This window comes from Scyliorhinus canicula, chromosome 5 (genome assembly GCF_902713615.1).
Source record: "Scyliorhinus canicula chromosome 5, sScyCan1.1, whole genome shotgun sequence".
NCBI lineage: Eukaryota > Metazoa > Chordata > Chondrichthyes > Carcharhiniformes > Scyliorhinidae > Scyliorhinus > Scyliorhinus canicula.
Window position 1 is genome coordinate 111002085 of NC_052150.1, and position 18897 is coordinate 111020981.

The 18897-nt window shown below is 39.4% G+C and overlaps 1 protein-coding gene across 1 annotated transcript in view; it reads left to right on the top strand.

Moving 5' to 3' along the window:
• Positions 1 to 270: 270 nt before the first annotated feature.
• LOC119965672 (thrombospondin type-1 domain-containing protein 7A-like) overlaps positions 271 to 18897 on the top strand; it is a 589817-nt gene continuing 571190 nt past the window's right edge. The window contains exon 1 of the mRNA XM_038796437.1: positions 271 to 970. Within this exon, the coding sequence (XP_038652365.1) occupies positions 811 to 970 (160 nt within the window). The 5' untranslated portion in view covers positions 271 to 810. The remainder of the gene's footprint in view (positions 971 to 18897) is intronic.

The following is an 18897-nucleotide window of genomic DNA, read 5'->3' on the forward strand; positions in this document are numbered from 1 at the left end:
GCTGAGCCCTTAATTCCCTCTTAGGGGTGAAAAGTGATAGGTAAACAAAAGGGTATTTGTCGTACTCTCTTGCTAATTTGCAATGGTGTGAGACTATTTAAATAGGCGAGGGGTGGGAATAATTCGATCGATGCAATTTAATCTAATGCATTTGGAAAACAAAATGAATCCAGGGATTTAAAAAAAACACAAAATGATAAACCTCCCGTGGGTTGGTGAACAGAGATCCTCCCCCTCTTTCTAAATAGCGGTGGTTTCACCATTTGACTTTCTGGTCGCTGTGAGATGCAGGTGCAGACACGCATATGCTCGTGTGCTTTTCCACATGGTTATATGAGTGCAGACAGCAGTATTCTGCGGCATATCGCGGCAGTGGCATTACATTTGTTTCTCTCTCTCCCTCTGTGCAGCTGGTGTGAATGACTCCTGCTGCCGCCTTCAGGACCCGCATGACCCGCTGTATCAGCCGGAGCTCCTCGTGGACAGCTGCTTCCCTCAGCTGATTGAAAGCTGCCGCGCGAGCCGCTGGTGACTTGGAAAGGGAAGGAAACGCTCGCGGCTGGGGGTCATTATTGGTTCCTTTTTATTTGATGCCGGGCGCGTTGTCCACATACGTGCAAACAAGATATCGAGAAAAGGACTTTCCGGATCCACGGTACGTGCCGGATTGCCAGCCAGAGGAATACGATATATAAGAGAGAAAACCAACCCCCCAAAAATAATAGAGACATTAATATCAAGGCAAGGGTTATAATATCCTTTGTCTTCCGAACTGGAGTCGGGCTGAAACACCCTGGTGATTCTGGAGCTATGAGACTGAGAAGGGAAAGCACCGCTTCATTCAAATGTTGGAAGAAGTGTGTTGCTTCAGCACAGTGTATTGGTGTGATGGTAACCCTGGTCTTGGGCAGCTGGAATGTTAAAGCAGAAACAGAAGAGGACTTTCAGTCTGTCTATGTGTGGAAACCAGGTAGGGCCCAAATAATAAAACCTCTGCATTCTTTCAACTTAGTTGCACACGATATTGCTGTGAATATTAGGATTAATGTGATTTGCAATCTCTTCCCCCCCCCCCTTCCCTTTGTTTTTGAATACTTTTGCAAAGTATTTTAGTATTTTGTTGTGGGACGAGGCCAGGTATGTTTAATATTCTTGTTTGTCGAGACGCTGTCCTGTAGGATGCTTATTTCTACCACCTCGCGGACATTCCAGGCAGGAGGGTGGGATATTTTGGGATCGCAGGCAAGTGACAATCCCATTCTGTGTGACAAGGGAGAGGAGCACAAAGTCTGTTTCCAGCAGAACTGTGAAAGGGAACGCTCCACTCTCAGCGAGTGCTTCATTCCGCAGCCCAACACACACACCAAACACAATCAATGATGATCATGAGTAGGATTTGCTCTCAAAGCACCAGAATTGGGAGTACCCGCTTGATCGGCGAAGCTCTGTATCTCCTTGTGTTGTAAACCACCGAGAGATGTCAGGTGACAATGATACGACAATTTTAAGAGTCATTACATCTCGCATTTTCATAGAATGTGGCTTCAGGGGAATATTGATGTGTTGGTGGTCGTAGAATTGAGGAGCTCCAGCTCCAACGAAACCCTGGATGGACTGGGAAACAAAGGGATAACATTTCCAGAGATTCTCCCGATCGTTTGCTGTAACTTTGGCGGAAATCCTGTCAAAATGGCGTAAACAGAGAGAGAACTCTAGGAAATTTTACCCCTGAACTCAGTCTCACATGAAATTTAACACTCGATCTTGGTGCCCGATGTAACACACTCTAATTATTTTAATACTGAGAGATGGCCCTTTTAATGGTCAGTGTGTCTGGCAGTACAGCACTGGCCACACTATTGTCAAAGTACCAGTTTCTGTAGTGTAGTGGCATCCGAAAGGAGTGAATCCCCCGCGGCAAGTTCAGCGCAGGTTTAAGAATCGGTCCTTGGTTTTCTAGCCTTACCAGTGACCCGTGCTCCTTTCAAGCACTATTCCTTCTTGGGTGAGTGAATTTTGTTGGTACCAGCAGCAGGCTGTCACTTTTACACTTTCCTCATACAATATTTCAAATTTGTGAATTAATTGTACCGCGAACAAAAAAATCCCGTACATTGCACAGGCTGATCAATTTACAATTATACTGATATCCTAAATTTGAAAGCAGACTATAGCTTGCCAAGAGTTTAACAAGGTTCTGAGCTGTCTTTTATCTGTTACTGTCATCAATCCAGAACAAAAATCCCACACAGCATGTGCTGAACGAAAGATTTCTCAAATATGACATAACCACCCTTTACTTTGATCCAAATAATGCGTTTTAACTCAGTAGGTGGTCAGAGCATCGCAAGTTTCACAACTATTTTTGAGTTATTCATGTAAAGCTAGGGCTGAATACTGGAAATTAAGCCCCAATCAATGGTTAAGAGTAAGACTTTGAATTTAAAGTCTGAATTCAAAAAATGTACATTTGGATAGCCCCCATTCTGAATTGGTATTTAAAAGATTTGTACATCAATCCTCCCTGCTAATTTTGGCAAAGAACAAAGAAGTGAAGAATTTTTAAAAAACTTTTTTTTTTTCTAACCTCATGCATGCCATCCATTTTGCAGCATGGTGCTGCAGTCAAACGCCTCTCCTCATCTGAGGCACACTTCAATCTGTAGCAGGGGATTCTGTAATTGGGGGGATTGATAACATCCTTGTAAGCAGGATCGAGAGTCCCACATGGTATGTTGCCTGCTCAGTGGCAGGGTGAGGAACATCTCTGAGCAGCTTGAAATGATATTGGACTGACCCACATTGGGACAAAAAACAAGGCAAGACTAGGAAAGGGGACCTGTTTGGGGATTATCAGACACTAGAAACTAAATTTAAAGAACAGCTCCTCAAGGGTTCTAATCTCTAGATTACTACCTGAGCCACGTGCAAATTAGCATAGGGATGAGAAAATTAGGGAAGTAAATTTGTGGCTAAAGGAGTGGGGGGGGGGGGGGGGAAAGGTGTTCCATTTTGTGGGGCATTGGCATCCATATTGGAACAGAGGGGTCTGTACCGCGGGGACGGTCTTCACCTGATCCGATCTGGGACCAGTGTTTTAGCAGAAAGAATAAATAGGGTGGTTACAAGGACTTTAAACTAGCAAGTGGGGGGAGGGAAAGGTAAAACTACAGGAAGTATAATGGTTGATGGAATGTAAAGCAGCAGGTTAGTATGTGGGGAGGTGGGTTCAACTACATGGAAAATTATGAAAAAAGTTAAAGGGAAGAAGAACTCAGGAGATGTTATGAATGGAGGTGTTTAAAAACTAACAAAAGGGCACTCCACCTGAATGCTCGTATCATTTGAAACAAGGTAATGAGTTGACAGCATAAATCATTACGAATTAGTATGATTTGTGGCCATTGCAGAGACATGGTTGAGGGTGGCCATGACTGGGAGTTAAATATACAAGGGTATCTGACTATTTGGAAGGACTGACAAGATGAAGGAGGTGGTGTAGCTCTGATAATTAAGGATGACATCAGCGCAGTAATAGGTTCTATGGAGAAAAGGGTTGAATCCATTTGGTTGAAAATTAGAAATAGTAAGGAGAAAAGATGGGCATAGTCTAAAAGCCACCAAATAATATTATGGTGGGGTGGGCAATAAGCTAAGAAATAACTAATGAATGTAAAAATGGTACAGCAATTATCATGGGTGATTTTAATGTTGATTGGTCAAATCAAGTTGGTCAAGGCAGCCTTTAGGGAGAAGTTCATATAATGTATCCACGATAGTTTCCTCGAACAGAATGTAATGGAACCTATGAGGGAGCAAGCTATCCTAGATCTGGTTCTGTGTAATGAGACAGGAATAATTAATGATCTCTTAATTAGGGATCCTCTCAGAAGGGGCGATCACCGTATGAATGAATTTAAAATACAGATGGAGGAAGAGAAGGTAAAATCCAATACCAGCGTCTTGTGCTTAAAAAAAGAAAACTACAATGAGATGAGGGAGGTGTTGGTTAAGGTAGACTGGGAGAAAATACTTTTTATGGTGGGAAAATTTAACAGTGGCGGACTTTCAAAGTGATTCTTCAGTGCTCGGCAAAAGTATATGCCCGTGAAAATGAAGGACTATCGGAAAATGAATAGTCAGCCATGGATAGGAGGACTTTCAAAGAAATTTTTCAGTGCTCAGCAAAAGTATACACCAATGAAAAGGAAGGACTGCAGGAGAAGGGATAATCAGCTATGGATATCTTAAGGAAATAAAGAAAGGTATCAAATTGAAAGAAAATGCATACAAAGTGGCAAAGATTAGTGGGAAAGTAGAGGATTGAGAAATCTTTAAAGCTCAACAGAAAGCCACGAGAAAATCTATAAAGAAAAGTAAGCTAGATTATGAGAGTAAACTAGCTCAGAATATAAAAACAGATAGCAAAGGTTTCTACAAATACATAAAACAAAAAAGATTGGCTCAGGTCAACATTGGTCCTTTCGAGGATGAGAAGGGATTTAATAATGGGAAGTAAGGAAGTGGTCGAGGCATTGAACAGGTGTTTTGCATCGTCTTCACAGTGGAAGGCATGAATAACATGCCAATAATTGATGGCATGGAGACTATGGCAGATGAGGACCTAGAAATGATCATTATCACTAAGGAGATAGTGTTGGGCAAGCTAATGGGGCTAAAGGTAGACAAGTCTCCTGGCCCTGATGGAATGCATCCAAGATCTGGCTCGAGGGGCCAGATGGCCTACTCCTGCTCCTAGTTCTTATGTTCTTATGTTCTTATGTTCTTAGATACTAAAAGAGATGGTGGCAGAAATAGCAAATGTGCCTGTGGTAATTTATCAAAATTACCTAACACTGGGACAGTTCTGGCAGATTGGAAAACAGCAAATGTGATGCCATTGTTTAAAAAAGGAGGTAGACAAAAGGCAGGTAACTATAGGTCGGTTAGCTTAACTTCTGTCATGGAGAAAATGCTTGAATCTATCATCAAGGAAGAAATAGCAAGATATCTGGATAGAAATTGTCCCAGTGGGCAGATGCAGCATGGGTTCATGGAGAAAGGTCATGTTTAACTGGAATTCTTTGAGGACATTACGTGCGCGGTGGACAACTGGGAACAGTGAATGTGGTGTATCTGGATTTCCAGAAGACATTGGACAAGGTGCCACACAAAAGGCTGCTGCATAAGATAAAGATGCACACTGTTACGGGTAATGTATTAGCATGAATAAAGAATTGATTAACTAACAGAATGCAAAGAGTGTGCGTGAATGGGTGTTTTTCTGATTGGCGATCAGTGGCGATCAGTGGCTAGTGGTGTGCCTCGGGGATCAGTGTTGAAATGGCAATTGTTTACAATTTATGTCGATGATTTGGCATTGGGAACCAAGTGTAATGTGTCAAAGTTCACAGATGACACTAAGATGAGTGGCAGAGCAAAGTGTGCAGAGGACATTGAAAGTCTGCAGAGGGGTACAGATAGTTTAAGTGAGTGGACAAGAGTCTGGCAGATGGAGTACAATGTTGGTAAATGTGAGGTCATCCATTTTGGTAGGAATAACTGCAAAATCAACTTTTATAAATGGTGAAAAATTGTAGCATGCTATGTGCAGAGGGCCCTGGATGTCCTTGTGCATGAATCACAAAACGTTAGTTGCAGGTGCAGCAGGTAATTAAGAAGGCTAATGGAATGTTGTCCTCCATTGCTAGAGGGCTGGAGCTTAAAAACAGGGAGCTTATGTTGCAGCTGTATAGGGTGTTGGTGAGGCTGCACCTGGAGCACTGTGTACAGTTTTGGTCTCCTTACTTAAGAAAGGATGTACTGGCACTGGAGGGGTGCAGAGGAGATTCACTCAGTTGATTCCGGAGTTGAGAGGATTGGGTTTTGGGGAGAAACCGAGTAGACTAGAACTATGCTCATGGGAATTTAGAATAAAGAGGGGGGAATCTTATAGAAACATATAAAATTATGAACGAACTAGAAAAGAAAAAAAAATGAAAATCGCTTATTGTCACGAGTAGGCTTCAATGAAGTTACTGTGAAAAGCCCCTAGTCGCCACATTCCGGCGCCTGTCCGGGGAGGCTGGTACGGGAAGATAGAAGCAGGGAAGTTATTTCCACTAGCGGGTGAAACTAGAACTATGGGGCATAGCCTCAAAATAAGGGGGAATAGATTTAGGACTGAGTTGAGGAGGAACTTCTTCAGGAACTTGTAAATCTCTGGAATTCCGTGCCCAGTGAAACAATTGAGGCTACCGCGTTAAATGTTTTTAAGGCAAAGGTAGATAGATTTTTGAACAGTAAAGTAATTAAGGTGAGTGGGTGGGTAAGTGGAGCTGAGTCCACAAAAAGATCAGCCATGATTTTATTGAATGGCGGAACAGGCTCAAAGGGCCAGATGGCCTACTCCTGCTCTTAGTTCTTGTGCTATTATCAACATATAGGCACCAGCATTTACCTACGTGCAAATATTGCAATAACATTTCTCGTCTTTATCAATGTTGGAATACTGCTATAGATGTTAGACATAATTGACCATGGGTTAAAATTCAAACATGTAGCATTCAATAACTTTTAAAGCCGTTAAGAAGGTTAGTTAGAATGGTTCCTAAGTGAGTGCCCAGATGGAAACACAAAAATATAATTTTGCAGATGCTACAAATCTAGAAATTAAAATTGACAACTTGGAAATAGTTAGCTGCTCAAGTAGCATCTGCGGAAAAAAATGTTAGTCAATGTTGTAGGCCTCTGAGACTTCTACAGGATGAGGAAGGATTGAAGGCCTGGAACATTGAATGTTATTTTTTCACAAAAAATAACAACCTGATTATTTACAGCTATTTTCAGTGTTGATAATGTCTTTGAGTCAATGGATCCTATAAGCTTTGGTGCTAACTATTTTTTAGTATATGATAAATGTTTATCGATTTTAAAAATATATAAATGCGCCAAGTGATTCAACATCAAAAGCATGCTAGTTCATTCAAGATTGTAGCATGGCATCTTGGAGGACTATTTTTCAGTGCAGAGTTCAGGGAGTGGCTAAAGATTGTTTTTCTCCCTATCCTCTTGGGCTAGTATGAGTCTCTCTAAGTCAGAGAAAGGACATTTAGGCTGAGGTAGAAATGTATACAGCTTGGAACAGAGGAAGACATGATCAATTAACTTAGGAACAGCTATCATGAGAGCAATTTTCATCTGGAACTGTTACAAGGGTTTTTATAATTTGTATGGCATAAAAAATAGATAAAATATTTTTTTAAACTGTATTCTTTTCATGCAAGCATTTAATGAAAACCTATTTGTGGAATTAATATTGTGTTCCACCTCACTAGAATGCTTTTCAGCCCACCTGCTGTAAAGATAGGGAATAGATGGGGCAGCATATGAGAGATCACAATAACCAATAGGGATTGTTAGGTGTGGGTCACAACATCACTCAAACGTAAAGTTGCTTTCTGCATCATAAGTAATATGAAGTCCACTTACTGGTATGATACTGAATACAAGAGAATATCTTGCACAAATGTGTGAATTTTGTCACTCATTCAAATCCAAGAATCTAGGCTGGGATCAATGACACACCAATGAGACAAGCTGCTGTTCCACACATGCTGCAGCTGTCTCAAAAGGCTTCCTCTGAAACTTCTCAGTCACTGGAACTCCTTGCCAAACTGCACCTACATTATATGGACAAAAGTAATTCAAGAAGGCGGCTCACTGCTAACTTCTCGAGGGTAATTAGGGATGGGCACTAAATGCCTAACCAGCAACACCCATATCCCAAGAATTAATAAAATAAAACTTGCCCTTTTAGAGTTTGGCATATGCTGATTTTAAAAAGGAATATTTTTCTTCCATTTCCATGTGTTCAGAATGGTTCTTATCAAGTCACATTTTGATACTTCTGAAGTAATCTGATGTGGTCCAGTTTGGTTTGCTACTTTGGATAGTGCTTATCTCCACTGTATAGAGACCCACCATTGCACAGGGCAAATGTTGGTCATCAACTATTTTTGGAGCACTTTTGTTTATTTTGGCACATCACACTTTTGAGCTTATTCTTAGTGGATAAGGAAAAAAATATTGGTAAAGAACTGTTTGTTTTCACTTTATTCATAACAATAAAAATGTCATGGAGATGGAACAATAATTGCAGTTCAGATCCAGTGACAATGAGTTCCTTCCAATCAATATCAAGCACAAAACCTGCTGCATAGTATTCCTTACTCATTAGAGAAAAATATAATCCACTGAATAAAGTATTGAACGCTACAGGAAGAGGTGAACTGTTTAAACTGAGAGTATTTCTATTTTTACTTGGAATGAATCATTTTGCAACTACATGGATTACTCAATACACAGGTTGTCATAGAGCAGCTAACCTGATTGGATAACATTCTTTGAGCTTATCATTTGAATTTTGAAAATAGAGCAAAGAAAATCCTGTCACTTGATACTTCTGGTTCATTACCATCTCTCTCAAAACTGCACCACCCAAGCCCATCTCCAAATGTTTCTGCTATCTGATTGCTTGTCCGATTTGGTTAAATCACAGTTTTCACCGGTTGAACAGTGGGAAAATAGCAACCATTGTCTTTGGCTTATGCCCCTGTCTGTCATTGCATTCTCATCCTAGACCATTGTCTCAGAATGAACTAGAATGTTTGTTGCAACAGCATGCAAGTCAACTCTAAGATGAGCTTCCAATTCTATATCACCTCCTTAACATTATCTGTCTCCACCACTGATTCAACCCATCTGCTGTTGATTACCAGACTTGACTACTCCAATGCTCTCCCAGCTGGCCTCCCATAATTTAAGCTCTTTAAACTTTTACTCATGCTAAACGTTAACTCTTCTTCACCAAGTCCAACATACCATTGTCCTTGCTCCAGTCCCTGAATGCTTCATTAAAATTCTCATTCTCATATCTAAACTCTTTATGGCCTTACCACATCCTATTTCTGTAACCTCCCAGCCTTGCAATGACTATTTTCCCCATCAAATTCTCCAATCTTTTCTGTAACTTTGGCCTCCTGAACATCTATCCTTCTCTTTGTCCCATCATTGGCAGCCATGCCTTCAAGTATCTCGGCCTCATACTTTGAATCTCCTTCTCAAAACCCTTTTTCTTCTGTACTTTCCTTTAAGACCCTCCTTAAAACCCACTTTTTTGACTAAACTTTGTCACCCCTCTTAATGCCTCCGTTGGCTTGGTGTTTTCTTTTGGTTATGCCTGTTAAGTGTCTTGGGATATTATTCTATAATAAAATCATGATAACAAGAACAACTTATAGTGCCTTTAACATAATTAGCAATTCCAAGGCACTTCACAAGAATGTTATCAAGCAAAATTTGACACCAGGTGACATGACAATAGGTGGCTAAAATTGATCAGTGAGGTAGGTTTAAAGGGCTGTATTAAAAGATGAGAGGGATAGAGAAGAAGAAGGATTTAGGGAGGGAGTTCCAAAGCTTTGGACTCCAGCAGCTGGAGGAACGTCTGTCACAGATATCTCTGAGGACTGAAGGATGTTACAGACAACGGGAAGGGTAAGGCTGTGGAGGAATTTGAAATCGTAGTTGTAGAAAAAGTACATTTTGAAAATTTTAATTTGTGCTATTGGTTCCTCTATTGCCTGTTTTTAACTGTACGTTTCGATGCAAATCTGTACGTTTCGATGTAAATCTTATTATATTGGATGGAATATTTATTGCAAAATTAGTTGGTAGCAAAATTAAGCGGCCACCCATCAGCTGCTTCTGAAAACTGAAATTAGAGGCTACTGTAGTTAAAACAGCATTTTAGAATGTTAACCAAAAGTAATAGTTGACATTTATATTAACAGCTTGATTTGCAGACACTACATAACTAGGAAAGAACAACTGATCCTAGGCAGACCAGGACGTCTCTTCTGCACTCCATTATTGATATGTTACCAGAATTTCTAAGCTTACGCATTTGAATTTCCATATATTATATTCGTTTGAACAGTTCTGGTTTACTAATTTAGGCAGACTTTAATTTCAATTAGATTTAGAATTTGATTACATTTAAGCAACATTCTATCACTCGCATGATGGAGTCCATGTGGTCTTGCAATCCAGGATATGAATCACATAAACTGAGTGATGGACAGGCAGTGCTGCATGGCATCAGCATACATCAGCAAGTGAAATAAAGCACACTCTTTCATTTCACTTTAGTGAGGCAGATAGGAGCAGGTCTGATGTGGACATCAATTTGGAAGTGACTGCAAGGATAATTTGATGAATTTGTGTTCTCTTTGCAGAGCCTCGTCTGACTATTGAGAATTTAGCCAGGTGCCCCTTTCCCATCATTCTCCATTCCTTTTTAAGATAGGAAGGTGCACACCTGAATTCCTGGAACCCTAACCCTGTTCTGAGCAGGCAAGTCTCCTTGCCAGGAATATGAACTCTCCAATTTATGCCTCATAAATCAGATCTTTGATTGCTCATGTAAGATTTGATTTTTATAAAGGCAATATGTCAGTATTCAAAATATCAAAAATCATCAATCACCCGAGCAGAATGAGAGTTTTTGACACACCTAATGATGAATATGCTAACCTACATAACATTTCCTAAAATATGTCATCAGTATATTTTTTAGGGGGAGATGGTTGTGTGGTGGTGATGCCACTGGGCTAGTAATCCACAAACCCAGTATAATTCTCTGGGAGCACAGGTTCAAATCCCACCACAGCACCTGGTGGAATTTAAATTTTATTACTAACACTTGGAATAGAAAGCTAGTCTCCATAATGGCGATCATGAAACTACCATTGATTGTTGTACAAGCTCATCTGGTTCATCAATGCCCTTTAGGGAACAAAATCTGTCATCCTTATTGGTCTGGCCTATGTGTGACTCGTGACCCACAGCAATGTGGTTGACTCTGAAATGGTCTGGTAAGCCATTCATTTCAAGGGCAATTCGGGATGTGACACCAACATCCCAAAAGACAAAAATATTAGAGAATTATTAGAGCGCAGAAGGAACCTATTCGGCCCACCATGTCTGCACCAGCTAATCGGTCATAACTTATCATTTTGCAGATGATATATTACCATAGATTGGAAAATAATCCTTTTGAGTTTTATTAAATTCCTGGTATTATTAGATGGCAGTCAAAGCAAAATATTGAAATATAAGCTAAAACTTGTACCTACAAATGTTGATTTGATCACATTAGCCAAGAAACACATTTGCATAATATTTTTATCTGCTATTTTAGTGGTATTAACCAATTTTATATGACCAGGTTAATGCATTCATTAAAATATTGGACTAAAGAATGTCAAACGAAAGTGCAAAATGTTCATTGTTAATATCAGAACTGTAATTCACAGATGTATTAACCATGATTAGATATAATGGGCTATGATGGGCAATGTGCGGTATTAAATAGGACCTGAATTGCCTCCAGCATATTTGCATCACGTTTCTATGTGTGGTGAGCAAGTTTAATCCCAAAAAGGAAACATATGATTGAAATTTATAAAATACGATGATTCAGTGATGAATATATAGCTCTAGGATCAGAAAGAATAGTAAAGGATGAAGATCAATTGTAAATTATTCATTTACCTTTGTGAATAGATTTTAAAAATGTTGACAACTATTCTACTTTCCTCTTTTCTACCTGAATAGATTTAAACAAACTTTTTTTTATCAGACAAATGTTCAGTTCTTTCTATTTACTAGCAGGAAGTTACCTTTAGGAGTGAGCACTACCTTCAATATCAGGCCTTTATTCCATCTTCTCAGTTGGCCAACTTGACTAGGTGGGCTTCAATATTAACCAAAAAGAACGTTATTTTTGGCACACTAGAAATTCACGGACACAAAATAGCCAACTATATGTTGGTCAGGTGTTGTTTTGTTGAATTACATCAAGTACGTAATGACGCTGTTGCAGTGACCCTCACTGTCAATATTTATAATGGCCTCAGTAACTGAGAAAGGAATTATTTGTGCAGGAATATATTTGTGTTTGAAGGGGAACATTGCCAGAGAGAGTGAAGAGCAATGGTGGAAGATTAACAGCCAGCCTTATTGTTGGCATTAGGAAATATTTAGAGACCACAAGGAGTTAATAATTAGTATTCTGTGCAGATATGAATGCTGAATCAGTGGGTTTACAGCTTACAGTTTACAAATATAACCTTGGGTGAAAGGTCAACAGCACAATAATTTCATTATGCTGTCTATTGTGTGTAAAGCTGCATTTTATATTTTAAAAATTAAAAAAAACAGACTCTACTTTAGCAATAATGAACATTTATTTAAATACCAGCAAATCTTGTATAGTTTCAGATTGGCATCGACACAAAATGCCTGTCAGTCAGGCGATAATCCTCATTTATATTGTGGTGCATGTCCTTTGGTTAACCTTTCATATTTTTAAAAAGAATTATGTATATACACAATTGTTGTCTGCTAACGAAAAAGCTGCACTACTGGATCTATTTTTTTATGTTTCTGTGTCTAGATCAAGGACAGGTGGGAATAAATGGCTTACTATCTTAGTGATAACAAGGTATCTCAAAGAAACTGTGACAGTAAAGAGCATGACAATGTGGCGAATGAAGGAAGAATATAATTAGGGCAACATAGCTGGAAAGATATTAGTTTGTTCTGAGTAAAGTGGCTGAAAAATGTTCCTAATAAAGGTACTACACTTTTCTAATTAAAGAACAAAGTTGGGTAAACTTTAAGGATGATTCAAAAACCATTAAGAATAGGTTCACCATTGTAATTCCCTAAACAGCCATGCTATTGCAATTAGATTAATACAGTTAAAATAGTTTCCAGACAGAAATATGCTGTATGTCTGTGTCCCAGGATTGTTCTCACTTAACTTCAGGTTAAAAAGATAGAAAAGGGGAAAAGAGCTTATGTTTACCTTAGAAATAATTCAGAGCATCTTGCATTGAATGAATCACTTTGTAGTGTATATGCTATGCAGGTAAACCTGACAGCATTTTGCATACATTAAATAGATCACTTTAATCATTTTTTGATGATATTCATCAAAGGAAAAATATTGACCAGGGCAGCATAAAAATCATTGCTTTTCTTTTGAATTGTGGCATAGTATAATTACATGAACCACCTAAATAAACTGACTAAGACTTGATTTAACATTATCTCCGACATCACTTATGACTGAATTGGAGGGTCAGGCCAGAATATATGTTTGACTCTTGGGACTGAGCATGAAATGAAATGAAATGAAAATCGCTTATTGTCACAAGTAGGCTTCAAATGAAGTTACTGTGAAAAGCCCCTAGTTACCACATTCCGGCGCCTGTTCGGGGAGGCTGTTACGGGAATTGAACCGTGCTGCTGGCCTGCCTTGGTCTGCTTTTAAAGCCAGCGATTTAGCCCAGTGCTAAACAGCCCCTGATTTGTTGGTTTAGGAATCATGACTCCGGCCATTATCTGATGTCATGTTCCTATGTTGGAAAATCAGCCCATTCATCTAGAATTTTTGTCTCCGAGAGTCAGGCCCAAGGCAGCAACAGATGTTAGCAGATGTCGAGGTCGGCAGTTTAGAAGGCCGGTTTCCATTTATTAGGATATGAGCCTAGATCTCTACATGGCTATTAGGGCCTCTTGCCCTCATTTAACTCTCTGCTATGCCCCGATGCCTCTTCCATATCCCCATGTTCTGCCATACCATCACATATATTTCCCCTGCCCCTTGTATCACCCATCTTCTCTCCATGTCCTCTTCATGAATCCGTCATGTTTGCTCACTCAGTATTTTGTCAACAAAATAGAGGCGTTCACGCTCCTGTTGAAAAATAAAACTTTAATTCACTTACCTTGCGCTCATCTTGTCCAAATAAACAAAAGTTAAAAAATTACGACATAAAAATATACATGTATTACAAACACATAAATCTGGCAATCAAACAAAGGTAGCATGCACTCGACAGCTGTGCAACTCATCCATTGCAAGGCTGAATCCATGAGTGAGACGTTGAGCTCAAACATGCATTCATAATAGGGCCATGCAGCTTTATGAGCTTGTAATAAAAAACCTTTCAAGATTCCCTTTTGAAAAAATTGTCCTTCTTACATGAGCATTTCAAAGACTTGTCAATGTTATTATATGCTTCATCAGTTCCTCTATCTAGCAGATACAAAGAGGGCTTAAAGGCTCAGCAGATGTCGGAACATTAAGTAAATGTGAAAAATCAAACATTAGCACCCCCTACATAAATATTAATGTAAAATATAACTTAATCCACTGAATAAAGTATTCTAATGCATCTGAGCTCTTACACAATGCTGTTCAATTGAATAGTGTCTTTTTAAGTATATAGCCCTGTGATCAATCGCTGTTGTAAGAGTCCTTCCTGTTTATTCTTCTTTATTCCCTTATTTCTGCTTTCTTTTATTTTTGCCGTTACAGTTTTGATCCATGAATGCTTTATGGATATGTGTCTTTAAGGCAACCTGCCACTTTAATTCAAGCAGAAGGAATCAGTGGCATGTGCCTTTAATTCAAACAGAAAGCTATGCTATTTTAGTGTGGTGATTGCTGACTGGCCGGCATCAAGGATGACTTGGTTTGATTGATTTGTCTGATGGCCAATGGATTGGTCCAAAAGGCTGTGCTCTACCCAGTAACAAGTGGTGAATGGATAGCATTGCACTGGAATGTTTTTCAGAGCCACAAGGATCCATTTTGCTTTCATTTGCTTTTGATTTTGCAGCACAGAGTTAAAAGTTCCAGCTAAAGCCTCCCCAGAAATCTGTTGATAACCTCGCCAAAAAAACATCCAGCTAGCTCTCTCACTAAAAGCCTGCGGGTGTTGGATTCCTGGAAACAGGCCCTGAAGGGAGGCCATAAACTGAGAGCAAAATCTGATGAAACAGGGACTTTCTCTCTCCAGGACAATTGTGAATGCAGGCTTCAAAACAAGGACTGTGATTTACAAAATTACTATGGAGAAAGCCTGCAAGGAACCATAATCAGATACAAAGACTCATTTCTCTTTCATTTACGTATCTTTCCCCCCCCCCCCCCCCCCCCCCCCCCCACACATGTTTGTCTTGTGGGTGTGTGTAGACAGTAGGGAGGTAGGAGTTAGGTACTTATTAATATTTAACCAACTGTATCTGCTGCATATTTCATCATTATACAGTAATTGTTTAAATTTACAAATCTGGTGACCAATTATAGGGCAGCCAAAGACCACAGACTTTGGGAATTTTTATAAGAATTGTTGCTTAATTCACTTGGGCTGTGGCTGTGGGGCACGTGGAGCTGAAATTGACTGCCCACTTGCCCAAGGTGGCGTTACACTGTATTGATAACAACATATTTAGCTTTTAAATCACAGCTAATTATGACAGTTGAAATTTTCAAGCGCTTTTAAATTTACCTGTTAAAAGTTCCCGAATCCCCCATGGTTCATAAACCAACTTACTCGCAATGGCTCGTGGAATTTTCAGGAATCCACTACCTTGAGGAAAATAGCAACCGAACGGAAAACCATATTTGAAACAGGCATTTAAATAGTGAACCCAACATCAGTTTAAATGCAGGTTGGAATGTAACCCGCCAGGTTACCAAACAGCAAGTGGTAAGATTAGCTTGGTAATTTTAAATTCGTGACTCAGCACATCTCCTGCCTATTCCTCCTGATGCAGTTTGTTCAGATTCAGGAGGGGAAATTCTGCCCTCACAACAATCCTCCTCCTGACTCAAGCAAAGAGTTTTTTTTTTTAATTAAGGGGCAATTTAGCATGGCTAATTCACCTATCCTGCACATCTTTGGGTTGTGGGGGTGAAACCCACGCAAACACGGGGAGAATGTCTAAAATGTACACACAGTGACCCAGAGCCGGGATCGAAGCTGAGACCTCGGCACCGTGAAGCAGCAGTGCTAAGAGAAGAGTTCTACCAAGTCATCCAAGGTTACAGAAAGATAAAATGAAAATTATTATGTTCCGCCTCTATTTCTCAAGTGATTGTTAGATTTGAACGTTTGGACAGATATGTTTCTGAAGTGCAAAGACGTTTCCTGTCACATGATGTTTTTCTCATTTTACGTTTTATAAACCCACTACATGCCTCATTTGTTTCATTAAATGGACTGACTGTGTGAGCTGTGATCAGACATCAGTAATAGGTTTGTCACTGACTGCTACAAGCCTATGTACTTTACCAGACAGATGCACAAGCTGCATGATTTCAATCATACTGCAAAACAGCTGTTGCTGACAGTTTGATTTATTGACTGGTCACAAAAATTCACATGTTTTTATCATTTTATAATGGTTGTATCTGAACATTAGGCAGGGAGATAGTAAGTCTAACATCTTTGAAGTTGATGAACTATAAAGCAAATTTTAAAGAAAAGGTTTTTCAGTGTCAAGAAGGTAACGGATTTCTTACAATTAGTGACCATTGGCATGATATTCTGTTTATCTTAAATCAATTTAAATTCTATAAATGATCCATAGCACATTGTTTGATTTTGCATATTGCTATCATTTATGTCAATGTACTCTTTTTACATGTAAACTGATTGGACTGATGGCTTGAACATAAGTGAATGCAAGTTTTACTAGGAATTTGAACATTTTAGAATCTAGCTAAATTTTGTTGTGTTGAAATCCAAACTCGCAAGAGTGTCCTTTATCAAAAAATATACTCTGTTCTGATTTACATTTTCAATAATATTAATTAAGTTATTTTGTTTAAAATGTAATTATGGGTTCAATATAAAAATTGGTTTCGTTTACATTCAAATCCTTTGAAATTAAGTGATTAAAAAGAGCGAATGCGTACCATACTGCCTTTGAAATCACTGATCACAGGTGTCCTAATAGGGAGATATTAGGAACTTGGGTCCAGAAAATGGGGTCCAAGAAATGGCAGACAATACTGGGATTAAAAAGACTGCTAGCAGCAGAGTTACAGGGATACGTCCACAGCCTGAGTTACCTTGTCCCATTCAGACTTCATCTCATTAGTGGGAATACAAGAATGTCCCAGGTCAACCAGGTTGATCCACTCAAGTTCCATTGTCATTCAAGACAACCTTGTTTGACCAGCCATCAGCCCACCACAGAATCTGATGATCTATTTTTCCGTCAATGGAAGTTTAGTTATATATGAATGGCACAGCTCTGTTCTTTTGTATAAACGGGGCTGACTCGGCATGCATAACACACTAAAGATTAATAAACACATTGCACGTTTGGATCCTGAGCAACAGAGACCTGAACCAATTGGCCCCTGTGTCGCTCACTACCGATGTCAGGCTTACTAATCTATAATTCCCTATTTTCTCTCTACCTCTCTTTTTAAATAGTGGCATTACATTAGCTACCCTCAAATCTGCAGGAACTGTCCTGGAAGATGACCACCAATGCATCCATTATTTCTACAGACACTTCCTTAAGTACTCTGGGATGTAGATTATCAGGTCTAGGATTTATCAGCCTTCAATCCATCGATTTTCCCAATACCATTTATCACTAATATTGATCTCCTTCATTTCCTCCCTCTCACTAAGCCCTGTGTTCCCAAAATTTCTGGTATCTTATTTCGTCCTCATTTGTGAAGACATAACCAAAGTAAGTATTTAGTTGCTCAGCCATTTCTTTGTCCCCCATTATAACTTTTCCTGTTTCTGATTGTAAAGGACCTACATTTGTCTTCGCTAATTTTTTTTCTTTTCACGTACCTGTTGAAACCTTTATAATCAGTTTTTATGTTCCCTGTATAATCAGTTTTTATGTTCCTGTAAACTTACTCTCCGACTATATTTTCTCTTTCTTAATCAATCCCTTGGTTCTTCTTTGCTGAATTCCAAACTGCTCCCAATCCTCAGACCTGTTGTTTCTCATAGCCAATTTATATGCGTCTTCCTTGGATCGATTACTATGTCAACTGGATTGTCCACTTTTCCCATTTTGGGCTCCTTGAATGTTTGCCATTACCTATCCACAGCCATTTAATGTTTCCCAATCGATCAGAGCCAACTCATGCCTCATATCATCGTAGCTTCCTTTATTAAGATTCAGGACCCTAGTCTCAGAATAAACTAATTCACTCTTAAATCATCCCTAAGAGGTGTCTCACATCTAGCTTGTGAATGATTCCATTTTCATTACACAGTACCTAGCCTAGGGTAGCCTGTTCTCTGGTTGGTTCCTCAATGTATTGGTCCAGAAAACCATCCTGTGTACACACCAGGAATTCTTCCTCCTACGGTATTGTGACTAATTTGATTTTTCCCAATCAATGCAGATTAAAATCATGCATAATTACAGAGGTTCCTTTATCGCATGTGACTTTAATTTCCTGTTTAATGCCATGGCCGGCATCTCCACTGCAGTTTTGGAGACCATATACAATGGCCACTAATGTATTTTACCCCTTGGTGTTTCTCAGTTCAACCCATACAAATTCCACATTGTCGGAGCGAATATTCTTCCTCGCTATTGTGTTAATATTTCCTCTTTAACCAGCACTGCAGCTCCACCGCCTTTTCCTTTTTTGTCTGTTCTTCCTAAATACCGAATACCCCTGGATGTTCGGTTCCTATCCTTGGTCACCCTCCAGCCATGTCTCTGCAATCCCGATTATATCGTACCTGTTTACATCTATTTGCGTGATTAATTCATCTGTTCTATTGCAAATGCTCCACAAGATAAAGCACAAAGCCTTTAAGCTTGTCTTTTTAACATGTCCCAGTCCCAATGTCTTTCACTGTGGCCCTGTTTGAATCTGGCCCTTGTTTTCTCTGCTATCGCTCTTCTTATTCCCATTTTTGTCTTTTGTTTTTGTCCTTGTTTCCTCCTCCTCTGACTCCTTGCATAGGTTCCCAGTCCAATGCC